Source organism: Gopherus evgoodei, chromosome 1, assembly GCF_007399415.2.
Source record: "Gopherus evgoodei ecotype Sinaloan lineage chromosome 1, rGopEvg1_v1.p, whole genome shotgun sequence".
NCBI classification, from domain to species: domain Eukaryota; kingdom Metazoa; phylum Chordata; order Testudines; family Testudinidae; genus Gopherus; species Gopherus evgoodei.
The window spans coordinates 260723186-260743723 of NC_044322.1; the positions used below are offsets into that span (position 1 = coordinate 260723186).

Genomic DNA, 20538 nt, shown 5'->3' on the forward strand with positions numbered 1-20538 from the left:
AGCTGCTGCTCCCTGCCTGAGGAGTGAGGTTTTGGGAAAAAAACCGGAAGGAAAATCTCTTGGTTGACGTGGAAGGCTGAGACCACCTTGGGCAGAAAAGCAGGGTGTGGTCTCAGCTGCACCTTGTCTTTGTGGAAGACCGTATATGGGGGGTCTACCACAAGAGCTCGGAGTTCCGACACCCGTCTAGCTGAGGTGATAGCTACTAGAAAGGCAGTCTTCCAAGAGAGGTAGAGCAGGGAGCAAGTAGCTAACGGCTCAAAGGGGGGCCCCATGAGCCGGGACAACACCAGGTTAAGATCCCAGGTCGGAGCAGGGGGACGGACGTTAGGGAATAAACGTTCCAGCCCTTTAAGGAATCTCGACACCGTCGGGTGAGAAAAAACGGAGCGACCGTCCGCACCCGGGTGAAAGGTGGAGATAGCTGCTAGGTGGACTCGCAACGACGATAAGGCCAGACCTTGCCCTTTGAGGGACCAAACATAGTCTAAGATTTCGGTTACCAAAACTTCCATAGGGCGGAGATTTCTCTCTACGCACCAACAGGAGAAGCGTTTCCATTTCGCCGAATATGTGGCTCTTGTGGACAGTTTCCTGCTGCTCAAGAGCACCTCCCTCACAGGCGTGGAGCAGCGCAGCTCGGAACCAGTCAGCCACGCAGGAGCCACGCCGCTAGGTGCAGCGACTGCAGGTCTGGGTGACAGAGGGTCCCGTGGTCCTGGGTGATCAGGTCCGGATGAAGGGGCAGGGGAACAGGGTCGGCTACGGCCAAGTCCAGCAGCATGGTGTACCAGTGCTGCCTGGGCCATGCCGGGGCCACCATGATCACGAGAGCCCTGTCTCTGCGCACCTTCAGGAGGACCTTGTGGACCAGAGGGAACGGGGGAAACGCATAGTACAGGTGGGTCGACCACTGGATGAGGAAGGCATCCGCTATCGACCCCGGCTCCCTGCCCTGAAAGGAGCAGAACGCTTGGCACTTCCTGTTCCCCTTGGACGCGAAGAGGTCCACCCGGGGATAACCCCACCTCCGGAAAATGGAGAGAGCGACGTCCGGGCGAAGGGACCACTCGTGTGACAGGAAGGATCTGCTCAATCGATCCGCCAGCGTGTTCCGTACTCCAGGGAGGAAAGAAGCCCTGAGGTGAATGGAGTGGGCTACGCAAAAGTCCCAGAGTCGTATCGCCTCGAGGCACAGGGAGGAGGACCTGGTGCCGCCCTGCTTGTTGATATAGTACATGGTCGTCGTGTTGTCCATGAACACGGCGACACAACGACCCTGAAGCTGATGACAGAACGCTTGACAAGCAAGGCGGACTGCTCTCAACTCCCGCATGTTGATGTGTAGCCCCACCTCCTCCTGAGATCACAGGCCCTGTGTCCGCAGGGTCCCTAGGTGGGCCACCCAGCCTAGATCTGAGGCATCCGTTGTCAGGGATACCGAGGGCTGAGGGGGGTGGAAGGGAAGACCCGCACATAATACGGACTGGTCTAGCCACCAGCCGAGAGAATCTAAGACCTTCTGGGGGATTGTGACTAACATGTCTAACGGTTGCCTTGCCGGCCTGTAATGACTGATAAGCCACAACTGGAGAGGCCTCATGCGGAGCCGAGCGTAGTCGGTCACAAAGGTGCAAGCCGCCATGTGGCCCAACAGGGTTAGACATGTCCTCACTGACGTCAATGGGGCTGACCGCAAACGTTGAACGATCGCCACCATGGTCTGAAACCGTTGCAGAGGCAGCGAGGCCCTGCCCACAGTGGCGTCCAGGACGGCCCCGATAAATTCCACCTTCTGAGTGGGCCTCAGGGTGGACTTGTCTGTGTTTATCAAGAGGCCCAGACTTGCAAACATGCCGGTGATCACGCGGACATGGCTGTTGACTTGTTGTTCCGACGTGCCCCGAATCAACCAGTCGTCCAGATAAGGGAACACGTGGACACGGTTGCGCCGAAGATGCGCCACGACAACTGCCATGCATTTTGTAAACACCCTCGGGGCCGTGGACAGGCCAAATGGGAGGACTGCAAATTGATAATGAAGAGCCCCCACAACGAAGCGGAGGAAGCGTCTGTGGCGCGGACAAATGGCAATGTGGAAATACGCGTCCTGCATGTCGAGGGCGGCGTACCAGTCTCCCGGATCCAGGGATGGAATAATGGTCCCCAGGGATACCATGCGGAACTTCAACTTCACGAGGTATTTGTTGAGCTCTCGCAGGTCGAGGATAGGCCTGAGGCCCCCCTTGGCCTTGGGGATCAGAAAGTAGCGGGAATAAAACCCCTTGCCTTTCTCGCTTTCCGGAACCGCCTCTATAGCTCCTTTGCTGAGGAGCGTCTGCACCTCCTGCCGAAGGAATTGCTCGTGAGAGGGGTCCCTGAAGAGGGACGAGGAAGGAGGGCGGGAAGGAGGGAATGAAACAAACTGCAGGCAGTATCCCGTCTGCACCATGCTTAAGACCCAGCGGTCCGATGTTATTTGGGACCACGCCGGGAGGAAAAACGAAAGGCGGTTGGAAAACGGGGGGGAAGGATCCATAGGGGAAACTGTTACTGCGCCCTCGGGCGCACCTTCAAAATGAAGGTTTAGGACCAGGCGGGGGTTTTGAGGAGCCTTGGTTCTGCCCCCCTTGGTTCCCCGAGTGCCTGCGCCTTCCGTTCCTGCCGCGGCGCCTGTAAAGGTCCTGCCGCTGGCGGAACTGGGAAAACGGCCTGCGTTGTTGTTGTTGCTGCGACCTAAAGGGTCTACGCAGCGTCACGGGGGTGTGCATCCCGAGGGACCGCATAATGACCCGGTTGTCTTTCAGACTCTTGAGTCTGGGGTCTGTCTTGTCAGAGAACAAGCCCTGGCCTTTGAAAGGAAGGTCCTGTATAGTATGCTGGAGCTCCGGCGGAAGGCCGGAAACCTGCAGCCAGGAGATGCGACGCTTCGTAACTCCTGACGCGAGGGTACGGGCAGCCGAGTCCGCAGCGTCCAAGGAGGCTTGCAAGGCCGTGCGTGCGACCTTCTTGCCTTCGTCCAAGATGGCCGCAAGCTCTTGGCGAGCATCCTGTGGCAGCAGCTCCTTAAATTTGTCCACTGCCACCCAGGAATTAAAGGCATATCTGCTCAGCAGGGCCTGCTGGTTGGAGACCCTGAGCTGCAGCGCCCCAGCCGAATACACCTTACGGCCAAGGAGGTCCATCCGCCTGGCTTCTCTGGATTTGGGGGCTGGAGCCTCCTGGCCATGACGCTCCCTATCGTTCACTGATTGCACCACCAGTGAACCCGGAGTCGGGTGTACATGGAGATATTCGTATCCCCTAGAAGGGGCCATGTACTTCCTCTCGACGCCTTTCGCCGTCGGAGGGATGGAGGCCGGGGACTGCCAGATGGTGTTGGCGTTGGCCTGGATGGTCCGTATGAAGGGCAGGGCGACCCTGGTGGGAGCATCAGAAGAGAGGATGGTCACAACTGGATCCTCTATCTCCGAGACCTCCTCTGCCTGCAGACTCAAATTTTGAGCCAAACGCCTGAGGAGGTCTTGGTGCGCCCTGAGATCCAGCGGGGGGGGACTGTTGGAGGAGGTACCCGCCACCGCCTCATCCGGGGAGGAGGATGAGGAGACCCCAGGCACGAGAGTGTCTAACTGAGGGTCTTCCTCAGCCCTCGCCTCTGCCTCAGGAGCCACAGCGGAGTCTTGCTGCTTGGACCCTTCCTCCCCTTCCGGGGAGGGAGGGGGGCGAGACAACGAGGCTTCAGGAGCGAGCCCTACGCTCCGCAGTCGCCGGCCTAGCAGGGAGCTGCTGGGGGCCCTGGGCCTGATGGTATGCCCAGGGTGTCCAGAATCCCCACTGTTGTGGGCCTTGGTCCTGCAGCGGCGGATCACCGAACAGCGCCGTCTGCTGGTCGGTGCCCAGCGCATACCCGCTGTCCGTCTGGGAGGATACGGACAGCTGTCTAGAGGGCCATGGAGGGGCCGACCCTGGATGGTAAGGGTCTGCGCGGGCCGGCACGGAGGATCGTCTCGGTGCCGGGGACCGGTGCCGGGAGTCATATCGGTGCCGGGATCGAGATCGGGACCGGGTTCTGTCGCGGTGCCGGGATCCTGATCGGTACCGGGCGCCGCTTCGGTGCCGGGACCTGCCACCGGCTCGGTGCCGGGAGGTCGACCGAGACCTGCCACCGGCTCGGTGCCGGGAGGTCGACCGAGACCGGGACCTGCCACCGGCTCGGTGCCGGGAGGTCGACCGGTGCGGCGAGTAGCGTCGGGACCTGCTCCTGGAATCGCGGTGCCGGTCTCGGCGACTGAAACCTGACCGCGATCGTCTCGATGTCGACCGGTGCCGCGAGTGCGACCGGTACCGCTGAGGGGAGCGGTGCCGGGACTGCGAGCGGCGGCGGGACCTGGAGCGCCCAAGACGTCGGGACCTGGATCGTGAACGAGATCTTCTGGGCGGTGCCGACATCATGGGCTTGCCTCTGGACACAACCCGCACCGGAGGTACCGGGGGTGGCAGCCGAGTGGGCTCAGTCAGGGCTATGAGGTCCCGAGCCGAGGCGAAGGTCTCCGGTGTGGATGGGACCATTGTCTCAACCCCAGATCTCATGGGGGAGCTCGGCGATACCAGACTCGACGGACCCGCTGGGCCCGGAGTCGACGGTGCCGGCGGCGCTGCGGCCGATGTCGAGGCCGGGCGCTCTAGCCGGGTCTGCCTGGCCGGAGTATTGGACTTCGACGGCCTTGGTTCTGACTCCGGTGCCGGAGAGGGTCGGTGCCGGGGAGTCTTCTCTGTGCCGGTGCGATCCGGTGCCGGCGCCAAGATCACGGCCTGCGAAGCCGTCGGGTCAAGTGCCACCTCCATGAGGAGAGTCCGGAGCCTTTGATCCCTCTCCTTCTTTGTCCTTGGCTTAAAAGCCTTACAGATGCGGCACTTGTCAGATCTGTGCGATTCCCCGAGGCACTTCAGGCACGCTTCGTGGGGATCGCTGGTAGGCATGGGCTTCTTGCAGGCCACACACTGTTTGAAGCCCAGCGAAACAGGCATGAGCCTGGCGCCGGGTGCCGGGAAGGGCTAAGCCCCCGGCGAAGAACTACTTAACAACTATTTAACTTAACTATCTACTTAACCAACTAATTAACAACTATAATGGACTAGAGATGAACGATAGATAAACGATAGAGAACTAGGAGAGCTAGGGACGTGGAGGACAGCTATGCCGCGCTCCACAGTTCCAACGACCGACACGGCGGTAAGAAGGAACTGAGGAGCGGGCGGGCTGGCAGGGATATATATTGGGCGCCATGGCGGCGCCACTCCAGGGGGCGACCTGCCGGCCCACTGGAGTTGCTAGGGTAAAAGTTTCCGACGAACGTGCACGCACGGCGCGCACACCTAACTGGAATGGATGTGAGCAATCACTCTAAGAAGAACTACCTTATTATCCTCCTTCAAAACTCTCTTCTGCCATGACGCCTACAAAAAAACACTCGACAACAGTCAGGCTATTGGCGTGCTGAGACCATGGGCCTATCATGTTGATCAATACTGTTTTATTGTTCTCTTCTACCTTTCCATCTGTCTGTATCCATTTACTATCTCTTGTTTTATGCATCGACTGTAAACTCTGTGGGGCCCAAACCATCTTTTTATTGTGTTTGTACTGTACCTAGTACAATAGGATCCTAATCCATGACTCAGTGCTCCAGTAATACAAATAACAAATATGAATATTCACCATACTGTTTTGTACAGCATTATATTGAACCAGATTCTGTTTTATTCTGTACATACCCACATAACCAAAGAACCGAAAGAATAAGCCAGAAGATATAATTCCTTAATGTGTCCGTCTTTCCCTTCCTCGGGAAGAAAATGTTTTAAAAGTCTCACTGACAGCTGCACATCAACATATTATGAAGCGATTCCATAGGTAAGCCTACATGGAGATTGCACTTAAAGCAGAGGGAAAATGCCCACATTTCAAATGTGGCATAATGATTTTTTAAGTAAAATATTTATTAACTTTTCCAGAGGAAACATTTAAAAAGGCTTCTTTTTGAAATTTTACCATGTTTTCCTTTTTTTTTTTTTTTTTTTTTTTTTTTTTTTTTTTTTGGAGTTCTGCTAAAACCCTCAGACACCAGAGAAATCTCAGACTCCAAGGTACTCTCTCTCTTTTCACACTCTTACCAGTTTTGAAATTTTAAAATGAAACACAGGAACTCATCTCTCTCATTTAGAATAATCTAAATGATCTGAGCGAAGATTAGCTGACAGAAGTGTCAAGTTCCTTCAGCTGCTTCTGTTTTCTGAGATGCTGCTAGCCTTGGTCCCTGACTCACTAGCTCTACTCCTTACAAAGCCCAGGAGGCAGGGAATATGGTGACGGGCTCTGGAGAAGCCCATGTGTGGCAGAAGGGTGTTAGGAGGCAGGAAAAGTGAATGAAGCTTTGAGGTGCATGAGGGATTGAGTGGAGAGGTGTGGAGATTTTTAGGGGTGAGTTCGGTGTGCAGGGATCTGACACTGAGCAGGGAGACATAGGTGGGAAGAAAAAGGGGAAACCCATCCTCTGCTTTCTGGCACACCATGCTGCACAGAGCCAGAGGAGTCAAGTGCTTCTGTGAAGAGACAATGATTTACCAAGGGTTCCCCCACAGTGCTGCCAGCGCAATGCACTAGGGAGTCAAGGCAGCAGCAGATGAAGAGCCCTTCAAGTGCCGACAAGTCAGTGCAGAGGCTGTGTGCTGTCTAGACCCACAAGGCACCATCTGTATGCCTCTCGTTCTTCCCAGCAAGCCTCTCCACCCAAAACAGTCTCCACACGCACCCCTCACTCCCTCTCCACAGCCTCCCCCACCATCACTCTTGTTTCCCCTGGTCACAATGCAGTAGCACTGCAGGGAGCCAAAGGGGAATGAGCAACCAAGGTCGGGGACACAGCAAGGGACAAATGGCTGTGTGTGTGTGGGGGGAGCATCTGGGTGGCAAAGAGGGATGGTGAAGAAGGGGTGGGAGTGAGCAGAGATGTGAAGGGGAGAGGAGGAAGAACTGGCAGACAGTGCAGCAGAGAAGAGCTCTGTTCTGCTGAACCACTTGTGGTTCATCATACCATGGCTCCTCCTCTCTGCTTCATTTCTTCCCACCAGGCCCCACTTAGCTCTTGCCCATTTGTCCCACATTTCCATCTCACTGTCCAAATTTCTGTATGCCCCCTCAGCCCAATCAACTGTCATGCCCAGATACACCCCTGAACAGCACTCAGTACTCTCCCTGCAGTACCACACTCCTTTTCCTCACAGACTTCCTCAATGCCCCTCCCCACACAACCCTACTCTTCCTAGGTACCCACTTAACAGTTCTGATACCATCCTGTGCTCCATGTCCTCACACAGCCCCGCTCCTCCATATGCACCTCCTACCCATCATCTTCATCCATCCCACGCCCTGCTAATTCTCAGCCACATTCAGCTTTTAAATACTCATATGCATCAACACTGACTCTTCTCAGCGTTTCAGTTCTGAATGTGGTAAGGGAGTGGGGTAGCATTCGCCCAGGCAGTTGGGTGTGGAAGCACGGTGAGGACTGAGGCTGTAGAAGTTATGTGTGCCAAAACTGCAAACACTTGATATAGGTGGTTTCATAAAGCACCAGCGACTTTCATTCAATCAGCACATTTATGAGCGAGGAAGTCACCCGTCTTCCACAAACCAATATCCAGTCTCTTCTGCAAAGCTGCAGCATATCCCAGTGTCCTGCTTTGGTGAGAACAATTCCGACAGCAGCTCTAGTGAAGTTTAGTTATGTGACACACACATATTCAGGAGAATATCAGAGTACCACATTCCTTCCTTGGTGTGCTGCACAAGACAGAGAGAATTGGGCTGGTAGGAAACCTTCCTCATCACAATACTCAAGATAATTAATAGCTCTATGAGAGAGGAAGATGGATGGCTTCAGTCATCACAAATGCCACAGCACTAATATCTCTAACCCACTGTCTCAGCTACACACCCTTTCTTCCCACAGGCCTGATTCTCTCTGGCTCTAGCAGTGCAATGAGTAGCGGATGAATGATGATGTCATTCAGCTCTTGCTAATGGTCAGGAAATTCTAAGTGAAGGGTGATATGTTGTTCTCAACTTGGTTAGCTGTGGACCTTTTTGTCTGACATTAGTTTGAGGAGAGTGTTGGACATTTAGCAGATAGGTAACACAGTGAGGGGCACAGAAGAGAGTGTTATCTTTGAGTTTTGCAGCTTTTGTTGACTTGTGGGAATATTAGCCTGACATACGTATAATAATTGCAACTAGTATCACTAATAGGATTTCTTAATCACCCATTCCCCTACTAACCAGAAGCAATTACAAAATTCAATGCATTAAAAGCATACACTTAACGTTACCCCATAATAGGTAATGCTCTGAGTCTGCCCAGCCTACACCCTGCCCAAGATATCCCATTTAACTGAAAACACTGCAATTAAAAGCCAAACAAAAAATTAAAAAAAATGTAGTCTTGCAATGGTGCCTATAAAGGTAGCTAGACAAAAGCTCTGATGAATTAGTAGAAAAAGCAAGTTCCAAAGCCAAGGATCCTTCACCGAAAATGCTTTGCAGTGTACAATAATATTTTGCATTTAATTAACTGTAATCTAGCCAATGCTACTTCTCTTCAGCTGAACTAACCTCCCTCTGTGTCGAACGTTCTTTGAAGGCTTTGAAGTGATCTTTGATTTGGGGCTTGGCACATCTCCATTTTCAGAAGGGGTAGTGTCCTTAATAGGTCCAGGAAGAGGAGCTGGCTCATGAATGATCAGGATATCATCTTTGTTGTGCTGGCCCAGGTGCTGCTTAGCAAAATCAAACCCCTTCACACTGGGGGCTTGTAGCTGTTACGAAAGAATAAAGACAAAACAAAAAACATTGAAAGACAGTAAGTGTAAAAGCGTAATGTCAGGCTGTTGTTCAGAGTTGTAACCAATGATCTTTAGGATGGTAACCAGATAACAGGTTCCAAGGGTGAGTGGGAAAGGGCTATAAAAAGAAAAACCATCTCTGCAAACATATTTTCAGATTATATATTTTAAGATACAAAGGCAACAGCTCCCGGGGAGAGAAGGCATTATGTTGCTATCACACACAGACAACTAATTCCTCAGATTTAATAATTACAATAATATCTGTCATTTTTATGGGGTTTTCATCTGAGGATCTCAAAGCACTGCACAAACTTTACAAATGTGCCTCAGTATCGATGAGATATGGAAGGATTATTGTTCCCATTTTGCAGATGAGACTGAGGCATAGAGATACAGAGGACTGTAGAAGCTGCCATACCAGATCAGATCCAAGACTACCCTTCCTTATCCCATCCACACGGTATTGCTAAATTACAATAGATGACTGACTGTTTTGGCTGGGAAGCGGTGCTCTGAAGGACCAATCCTCACCAGGACCACAAAGTCAAAGTACAGGTGCAATTGGATCACTGTTACTAATGGGATAGTTTTGTGCTTTAAGCAACAGCAATCCCTGTGGGAAAGCAGGAAAGGAGTTACAGGGCCTCAGCAAACCACAAGATTAAAAACTCTTTAACTACCTGTACTAGGCTTCAGTTTGAATGGGGGGAAAATAGTTTGTCAAGTTCTGCTAATGTAAAGAAGTTATGGCCCTCACATCATTATTTAGGTAACACTCCTACTGGATTTAATGGGAGTTTTAGCTGAGTAAGGAGTTCAAAATTGGGCCTTAATAGGCTAAACAACATTTATAAAATAGCGAACTTCTTATTTTAATAATATTTGTTATTGGCTCTTTCAAATTAATCAAATTATGAGAATGAGAAGTTCACCTGCTAATTTTTCAGACCTTGAAATAATCGGAAACTGCGCCATTCTAACTTTTTACACATTTTTTTTAAAATTGCTTTTCTTTACGTCACATTTAATTAAAAAGTCTGGAAGCTGAAAGTAGGAAAAACCTTTGACAATTCTGGTTTGCACAGTAAACACACACATATGATGGCTGCATAACAAACACAGCCACCACTCTGTTTGCTCCCAAAACAGGTTTCCCACAAATGGAAAGGTGTGTCTGGATATGCTGACGGGTTCATCTAGTTCTAAATGTTTAAACGAGCTCCCTTTCATTAAGCCTGGCATGCAATTTCCAACTACAAACAGGCTGATGAAATGCCAAAACAAGTCTGCCCACGGAACATTTTGAGACCGTCAAAATATTTTCCAAAGGTTCTAGAAGAGTATGTTAAAGAAGCGTGCACTATCTGCTTGATCCAGCAGATGGTGATAGAAGCCCTTCAGTTGAAAAGATTCCTTGATAAGGGCATATATGACACATGCCTAATGGTGTCTTTTTTGGGGTACATTTTGCACAAGAGGAGCAAACATATTAGTTTACTAGATATTTTGGATTTCCTCAACTTTTTCTCCCCCACCCTCTTCACCCCTGCAAGGTGAAAGAGGGCAGCATTCAGCATTATGGGCCAGATCCTGACATGAATAAATCATAGATCTATTGACTTCAACTGAGCTATGTTGATTTATACCACCTGAGGATCTAGCGCTGTTTCTCCACCTTTATTGACTTTCGCACCCACAATCCCAGCCATTTATCTGAACCTTTCCTGAAACTTAGCTCCCCCACACTACATCCCCCTCTTCGGCACATAATCTTATTGACTTTAAAAATATATATAAAAAAGACCAATGTCTGAAACACAAATATAAAAAGACCTTCCTCTTTTCCCTTTCTCCTCCACTTCCCTTCCCGTCATCTTCTTCAACATCCTCCTCTCCAACCCATTCACTTGCTCACTTGACCCCATCTACTCCTGGCAACTATCCGCTCCCCCAAATCCCTACTCTCACCCACTCTCTATCCCTCCTCCACAACCTCTCACTTTCTTCTGGTCTGCTCCCCCATGAGCAGAACACTCACTCTGCCCCTATAACTACTGCTCCATCTTCCTTCTGCCCTTTCTCTTTACATTTATTCAGTGTGACATTTGTAATTGCTATCTCAAGTTTCTCCCCTCCAACTCCATCCTGCCTCCTTCACTCCACCAAAACCCCTCTCACCTGAGATGTCTTGCAGCCTCTTCCTAAATCTCAGATATTCTACTCCATCCCCATCCTCCTTGACTTCAATAATATCAAAAACAGCAGAGACTACACCATCCTTCTTAAACTCTTCTCCTCCCTTGGTTTTCACAACCCCGTCCTTTTCTAGTTCTCTTCAGTCTTTTCTGATCATTCTTTCAGTGTCTCTTTTGGTGGTGGTGGTAGTGGGGGGAAAGCGAATCTTCTCCCTTTATACCCTGGATGATCTTATCCACTCAAGTGGCTTCAACTAGCAATTGTCAATTACTTAAAAATTACCAATGATTAGGAAATGTCAGAATTAAGGTTGCCCATGAAAATTTAATTCAGACCTTTTGTACATATAACATTTTTAATTACATGATCACATACTATCTCCCCCCAGGACCCTTGCCTCATTCAGTACACAGGATGGACTGTTCTCCAAGGATGAACCAGAACTGTGTGGTGCAAGAGGCTCTTATCTGCCTCCACTGTTGTAGAAAATGGAAGGTGTCTAGTGAATGAGTTAGGGGAATGCAGAGAGAGGGAGGCTGTTGTCTTCCATGTTGATCTGCCACTAGAGGAGAATGAGACATGCACTTTGCCAGTGGTTTCAGACTCACTTGCTGACAGTAGAGGTATGGTGACTCAGGTCACCACTCCAGGTTTTGGAGGGGCATGTGGTCTACTGGCCACACACCACTCTACTCTGTTTCCTCAATGTCTGACCACTCTGGTTCCTCATCAGACCTCAGTCTTCCTCCCTGCTCTCAGTCCCAATCGTCCTGCCCAGTCACTCCCTGTCTCCCTTTCTTGGGGTTCCCAGTTCAAGTCTATTCCCTCTGCTGTCCTCCGAGGTCCATCTTTTTATCACTTCTGCATTCCCAGGCAGCAGGTTTCTCGTCCAAGCTGCCTTGGTGCCAGCAGAGGGAGCACAGAGCACAGAAGAGATGGGATCCCTGATCTCACTTCTGGTGCCTGACCACAAATCTCCCTGCAATGGCTAAGGCTGTGGGCTCAGCCTCTGCAACCCTGGGATAGAACATGTTCAGCACAGATGGAATCTTCTGAAAATTTCGCACCCAAACTCTACTAAAAAGCCTAATGTACAAACTGCAATTTTTCTAAGGTTTATAACTTGGTTACATTTTTCAACAAAAGACATATCCCTGGCAGAAATTCCACCCTCCTGCCAAATTTTGAGCCCTTGCTCCAAAGTGCACAGGCTCTAGATCTCCTCAGCAAAACAGTTCTAAGACTGTTTTAGTAATATGTACAAAACAATGTATGTTTCCTTAATCTCATTCTTTTAAAATAGCAGAACCCTTTTTGTTGAAGCTTCCCAAAATCATTCAGCCTGAAACAGAGACCCAACACGGGAAATTTCAGCCAAAAGTTTAGCAAAATTATAAGCAACTGAAAACAGGACATGTCAGGCAACCTTTAATACAGCTTGACAGGAGCTACCAGCTCTGCCTACTATATATCTGTATCTATCTATAAAATCTGAAGTTAGTTTGGGTTTACTAAAGGTGGCCCTTCATGCAACTCCTACCATTTGACCTAAGCTGTTCTCAAAACATACTCGCTGCTCAATATTTTTATTAAAAATAGAAAAAATAATATATTTTTGGATACAGATACAATGCCCATAGACTCCGATTTTGTAAAAAAACAAACAAACAACCCTCGACATTTCTATGATCTTCATTCTTTTGACCTCATTATTCTTATTAAAAATGATATTGGCCAAAATCACATTCTTGGTGACATGTCAAAAGGACGTTGCAACACAAGTCCATATCAGCAAAGCAAGATGGTCATAACACTGAGATGCAGTGGAATAAATAACATCAGTTTAGTTCAAGATGGAAAAGGCTTTGAGGCATTCCTGTATTTGTTTTCATGTGCTACACAGACTACTTTCATCTTTTTCTTTTGTAATAAAAAGTGATAAGCTGTAGCAGGCTGACCTGATTACACGATCAATGTTCCTCTCTGAATAGAGGTAACCAGAATCCCATGGGTAAATCAGTTATTTTATTCCTCATACACCAGGGAGGAAAATTGTGGGGGTAGGAATGGAAGAGACCAAACTATTACACCTTTCTGAAGAAACACACATTTTTGCTGGTACATCTGTCTGTCCAGGCACTGAAATAAAACCTCCCAGCTTCATTTTATTGCCTTCTCAGCCCATGCTTAAGACTGCACAAAATCAGTACTTTGAAAATCTCAGGTTAGGTTACCTTGGGGGGATGTTTAATTTTACGTTGTAAAAAACTCAATTTTTAAAACTAAGTTTCTAAATGGCAAAACAAAAAGCAGTTACAAAATTTAGTGAAAAGTATCGTCACATCTTCAATAAAGAGAATGAGCTAACCCATTGTTAAGGCAGCTGCTGTTCAGCACAAAGTAATATCTATTGAAATCGAGAGTCAAGATTTTTAAAAAATTGGTGCCTTGGGTTAGCCTCTGAAGTCTGAATTTAGACACTAAATTCAATGGGAGCTCTTAGGTGACCGACACTTTTGAAAAATCAGACCATTTATTCAGGTGCCTAAATATGGATTTAAGGAAACTACCATGAGGATTCCATTTCTGAAAATCTTGGCCAAGACATTCAATAATGTTCATCCAATCAAGGGGGATGAGACTGGTTGAAAATCACTTGACGCTTTTAACATAAGCCATGTGTTTGCCAATACACTGTTTTCCTAGGTAAAGGCACAACATACATGAGACCAATTTGTTTTCCAATAATACTGTTTGGACACACATCTGTGGATGGTTAGAATGGAAAACAATATGGAGGAAATTGACTTTTTTAAAATAACATACTCATTTTGTAAAGCATTCATCCTGCATCTCCTACGCTTACAGCTACTATTGATATATTAGTCTACATATTATATTTGAGACATTGTTTTTTCTATTTATTTTTATATGAACAGTATTGCCTTGTTCTTTGAAGAGACAAATGTACTGAACAGAAGTTGCCAAAACATATTGCTAATGAAACAAAGGAACTAAGTTTCATCCCCAAGAATAATATTTCAGCTCTGGCAGCTAATCTGTGAACAGCACTGGAAACCCTGTAAAAATGTCTTGCTGAATTATGACATAGCTAAAATGCTAGTGCACACAATTCTGGAAAACCAACAGGATAAAATAGTGAACACTTACTTTAAAAAAACTTCCCAGTAAAGATATTTTGATATCTACTAATTTAAATCTGGGGAGGATATTAAAGCCAATAAGCATAGCACTAGCAGACACTGAAGATCTATTTCAGTGGTCAGACAGCTAAAAGTTATACAATGATCACAGAATTCCACTATTTCAGATTTACAGCATTAAATTCTCGTATGTATTCCGAAGATAACATAGCATGGTCAAGTGTGAATTCATTGTACTACTCTCAGAATGCACCAGTAATGCAAAACTATTTCTAGCAACGTCGATGCATACAAAGGAGTACATTCAATTGCACTTTATTTGGTTTACCATTTCTCTATCCAATTCTCCAAGTTATTTTTAAAATTATTATTTTTTCCAAGTGACCTATTAACCAATTCTCGCCCCTCTCAGCACAGTATTAAGAGAGACATTTGGAAACATTTACCATTAACTAAAGTTTTGGAACTACCAAGACACACATTACATTTTACCATTTAATCTCACTGTGTTTGTAGGTTATCACTTCTCCTCACCTACTCCAGGTTTGTTTTTACATTGCTTATCTAGATTGTAAAGCTCTTTGGGACAGGAGCAGGGTCCTTTTCTAGTTACCTGCTGTAGTAAGAGGAGGCCCTGAGATATAAACCTTGGTATCAGAGGCCTGGTTTGAGGCCTAAGGCCTGAACTGAGGTAATAGTCAAGACTTTTCTAACACAAAGCAAAGTTAAGCTGGGAGCCAGAGGCAGGCCCTGCTCACAGAAGCTGGCAAGGAAAGGGCTGATTCTGCAAAAAGAGACATACCTAAAAGGTACTGGACACCAGATAGCAGAACATTCGCATACTTGTACACTCCACACAGATAACAAAGAACAGGCTGACCCATCCCAATGACAGGGCCAAAAGGGTAATATGATGGATAGAGTTGTTTTGTTTGAACCAACTTGTACAAGGTAAGAAGCGGCACCTTACTGCGTAGAGGGGTTGTACCTTGCTACATGGAAGGGTTGCATCTCAGTACATCAGGAGTGATGTGTAACTTGTTTGTACCTGTGTATAAGAATGCATCCCTGAGGCGGTGTTTTTGTCCAGCCTAGGGGGCAGTGGAAAGTCCCGCCGCTGACTGAGCTGAGTCCATTGCCAGGGAGCACATAAGTATTGGCTAGCTGCACCTTAGCAGCACCTTGGACTTCGTTTGCCAAGGAGCTGGAGACTGTTTCTCTTCGACAATAAACCTGGCTGACGTGCCTTCATACCTTACTAGAGTCTGTGGTCACTGAGAGTTCTCTCGGGGTCTGCTGTGTCAGCTATCTGTGCAGAGCTGGGACAGCACACAGAGGGAACACATGCACACAGCCGATTGATATCAACATTGAACAGAGCAGAGCACCACACCGGTAGCATCTGACAACACCTGCCTGTAAAATGCATATACAAGTAATAAATGCATACAATATTTGAATTCAATAACGATAACAGGTGCTATACTGAAAGTATAAGAAACTGAAGTCTTCTGTTTATCAAAAGGACCACTTCAAAAGACAAGAGCCAGAATCATGCCTTGTCAATTCATGGCCTCTCTGAAATTACCAAAAAGGGAATTACTTGTACTTGTGGACATGACTAGCACAAGAAATGGAACATGAATGATGCTAACAATTCTTGTCATAACAGGCCACAGAACAGTTTGTACTGTTTTTTAATTTTGATTAACCATTGTGAATAGCATAGGAATCACTCATAGCTGCTGGACCAGGAAACATTTTATCTGAAACAAGAATGGCAGCTAGGGTGGCAAAGTGCTAAATGTAATACAAATGTAATGAATGACCACAGTGTGTCTATGCAACACTGTTCTCTACTAGTTGGAATATCTCACGCTTTGTGTATGTGAGAATGCCATCATCTTCCTGTGATTGGTTTACAGAGAATACAAGCCCTAACACATCAGTTAATGGCAATTCTCCCTGAGCACAAGGAGGAGAGGTTTATGGTTTTGGAGCAAAAAGTCCTGACAGGTACAATCAACTGCAAACACAAATAATAGAATTTAAATGTTTAACAACTTGGCTGTGCTAAAAAAATAGGTAATTAGAAGTAAGATTGTATCATCTGTAATTTACTGCAGGCACATAATTTTAAAAATTTGACCTTTGAATGTCTAATTCACATAAGTGACCAGATAGGTTCCTATATAAGACAAAGCTCCAAATATTGGGACATCTGGCCACCCTAAATCCATATTGCGCAAATACTTACTGAAGGAGGAATCTCTCAAAAAGCATCACTTCAGAGCTCTGCCTCCAGGTATTTTTTTAACCTTGAAACTCTCAGACATCCATTCCGAAGCATCTTTTTTTGAAAGCTTCTTTTCAGTGATTCATGTCACCCTCCCCAATCTTTGGGTTTCATGCCACCTGCATATATCACATGCTATAAAAAACCCCTCAATTCATCTTCTCAACCATGCAATATGTAGTCTACAATATACTGTGCTTCAACATTATATCCTTCCTTCCTGCGAACGGTGCCTTGGATATTTTAATGAATGTTATGGTATTTAAAACCATCTATTTCTTCACATTACATTTTTTCTTTTAAAGATTTTTAGAAACACAAACATTGTTAATGGAGTCTCCTAGTATTTGGAAAAATATTACTTCCATACTTAAAAATTCGAATCCTTCTGCGCTTCTAAATACTACTGAAGAAGAATCAACTTGCCTACATTAAAAACGTCTATCACTCAACTATACCAGCATAGATAAAGAGATACAATCCTCCTAGTGTGGACACAGTTATACTGGTACAAGAATGCTTCATAGCAATATTGCTATTTGTCATAAACAGATAAGTAAGAGTTAATAGAACAGAAGTACTTCATATCTCTTTTGCCTGTAAAGGGTTAACAAGATCAGTGAGCCTGGCTGTCACCTGACCAGAGGACCAATCAGGGGACAGGATACTTTCAAATCTTGAGGGAGGGAAGCCTTTGTGTGTGCTGTTAGTTTTGGGTTATTGTTCTCTCTGGGTTCTGAGACTGACCAGACATGTAACCAGGTTTCTCTCCAATCTCCCTGATACAGGTTCTTATAGATTCAAAATAGTAAGTACTAGGTGATAAGTTAGGCTTATGTTTGTTTTCTTTATTTGCAAACGTGTATTTGGCTGGGAGGAGTTCAAATTTGTATTTTGCTGAAAGGATTTTAATTTGTACTTGAATACTTAGGGTGGGAGGGTATTCCCAGTGTCTATAGCTGAAAGACCCTGTAACATATTCCATCTTAAATTTACAAAGATAATTTTTACTGTTTTTTCTTTCTTTAATTAAAAGCTTTTCTTGTTTAAGAAACTGATTGTTTTTTTTATTCTGGTGAGACCCCAGGGGACTGGGTCTGGATTCACCAGGAAATTGGTGGGGAGAAAGGAGGGAAGGGGGAGAGAAAGGTTAATTTTCTCTCTGTATTAGGATTACTTTCTCTCTCAGGCAGAGTCTGGGAGGGGGAGAGAGAAGAAGGGGGGAAGGTGGATTTTCCTCTGTTTCAAGATTCAAGGAGTTTGAATCACACAGTGATCTTCCAGGGTAACCCAGGGAGGGGAAGACTGGGAGAGGCAACGGTGAGGGAAAGGGTTTACTTTCCTTGTGTTAAGATCCAGAGGGACTGGGTCTTGGGGGTCCCTGGGCAAGGTTTTGGGGGGACCAGAGTGTACCAGGCACTGGAATTCCTGGTTGGTGGCAGTGCTACAAGTACTAACCTGGTAATTGAGCTTAGAGGAATTCATGCTGGTACCCCATCTTTTGGACGCTAAGGTTCAGAGTGGGGAATTATGCCATGACACTATTCATGTGTAAAAAGGAGTATAACTATACTGCTAAAGTTTGCAGTTTTGTTGTAGCCTTCTTGGTCTCCAAGTATATGAGAAAGAAAGGTAGGTCTAAGTACTATCTTTTATTGGACCAATTTCTGTTACTGAAAGGGACAAGCTTTCAAGCTTCACAGAGCTCTTCTTCAGGTCTGGGTAAGGTAATCCAGGGTGTCAGATAAATACAAGTTAGGACTGATTGTTAAACAGTAGGGGTTGATCATCAGAAACAAGCTCCTCACAGACGAGGATACACCAACTCAAAGTGGCACCGGACCCTTCCAGAATAACAGAAAAAAACCCTACAGACATAGTTCCATGGCTATAATGCTCAAATCACCCCTCCTCCCTTCCCTTTCAAGATTCACTGGGTCTTACACATGCCTATCCCAACATGGTGTATCTCATCCAGTGCATCACATGCCACAACAAAAATTATGTGGGTGAAACCAGACAATTGATACGCTCTCAAATGAGCTCACACAGAAAAATTATAATAGATAAAAACACTGTATCACCTCTGGGTGAACACTTATCACAAACCATATTTGACCTCAGAGTTCTTATCCTCAAAGGAAACCTGCACACAAACTTCAATAGATGAGCCTGGGAACGTAAATTTACAACTCTGCTAGACAGTAAAAGTCACGGACTAAACAGAGACAGTGGTTTTATGGCTCATTACAACAATTTGTAATGCACCCTACGGCTTGCTAACCCTTAATAGGTCACTTAATTTAAAGTAGTCTGATACAGCATGTGTGAAGCCCTCATGCTTAAGAATCTAACTCTACATTGCCAACTTAATCTTAAATGGTCGCCTACAGCTTGCGAGACTCCTTTACATCTAACAGTCTCTCCCAACTTGTATTTAACTCAGATGCTCTGGTTACCTTCCCCAGACCTGAAGAATTCTGAAGATCAAAAGCTTGTCCCTTCCACCAACTCAGACTCATAGACTTTAGGGTCAGAAAGGACCAATATGATCGTCTAGTTTGACCTCCTGCACAAAGCAGGCCACAGAACCCTACCCATCCACTTCTATAACAAACCCCTAACCTATGTCCGAGTTACTGAAGTCTTCAAATTGTGCTTTGAAGACCTCAAGCTGCAGAGAATCCACCAGCAAGTGACCCATGCCCCATGCTGCAGAGGAAGGCAAAAAACCTCCAGGGCCTCTGCCAATCTGCCCCGGAGGAAAATTCCTTCCCGACCCCAAATATGGCGATCAGCTAAACCCTGAGCATGTGGGCAAGACTCACCAGCCAGCACTCAAGAAAGAATTCTCTGCATTAACTCAGACTCATCCCATCACAGACCACTGGGTATACTTATCTGCTGATAATCAAAGATCAATTGCCAAAATTAAGCTATCCCATCATACCATCCCTTCCATAAACTTATCAAGCTTAGTCTTAAAGCCAGATATGTCTTTTGCCCCCACTACTCCGCTTGGAAGGCTGTTCCAGAACTTCACTCCTCTAATGGTTAGAACCCTTCGCCTAATCTCAAGTCTAAACTTCCTAGTGTCCAGTTTATACCCATTTGTTCTTGTGTCTACATTGGTACTAAGCTTAAATAATTCCTCTCCCTCCCTAATATTAATCCCTCTGATATATTTATAAAGAGCAAGCATATCCCCCCTCAGCCTTCTTTTGACTAGGCTAAACAAGCCAAGCTCTTTGAGTCTCCTTTCATAAGGCAGGTTTTCCATTCCTCGGATCATCCTAGTAGCCCGTCTCTGAACCTGTTCCAGTTTGAATTCATCCTTCTTAAACATGGGAGACCAGAACTGCACACAGTATGCCAGATGAGGTCTCACCAGTGCCTTATAACACGATACTAATAGAAGTTGGTTCAATAAAAGATATTTCCTCACCTATCTTGTGTCTCTCATATACTAGCCTAAGTGACTTTTACACTACTATAAGTGCATCCACATCACAGCTTTAATCAACAATAAAAAAAAAATCACTCTTCTACCTGAAACAGTTATACAGATAAAACTTTCAAGTGCAGACTAGGTCTATGAGAGTTTGATAAGGATCTTGCTCCCTGCAGATACGAAATACTCCGTATAAACACATTTCATGTCTCACAAAACAGGCCACCATTACTTATATCTTTCAATTTACAGATAAAATGGAGGACCTCATTTTCCATTGGTACTACTGTCTTAATCTCACTGAAAAGGAAGGAGAAAAAAAATACATTTTTATATGAAGTTTGGATGATTTTCAGACCCAAGCCCTTTGTTACATTATTTCACTCCATTTGTATTTCTTCTTTTTATTTAATGCAATAAAACTGACTGTATACATATATAAAATTTAAAGAGCAGGGCCCGAGCAAAGTGGTGTCATTGTTTGAGTGCTGATTTGGCTGTTCAGCACCCTTTAGTGCTCAGTAAAC

General features: G+C 46.2%; 1 protein-coding gene across 3 annotated transcripts in view; it reads right to left on the bottom strand.

The window, feature by feature from the left end:
- The window catches only part of KIAA1549 (KIAA1549 ortholog), a 233722-nt gene that overhangs the window by 34321 nt on the left and 178863 nt on the right, over window positions 1–20538 (bottom strand). For all 3 annotated transcript variants that reach the window (XM_030544259.1, XM_030544254.1, XM_030544249.1), the window contains exon 11: window positions 8672–8874. In XM_030544259.1, coding sequence (XP_030400119.1) covers window positions 8672–8874 — 203 coding nt within the window. The remainder of the gene's footprint in view (window positions 1–8671; window positions 8875–20538) is intronic.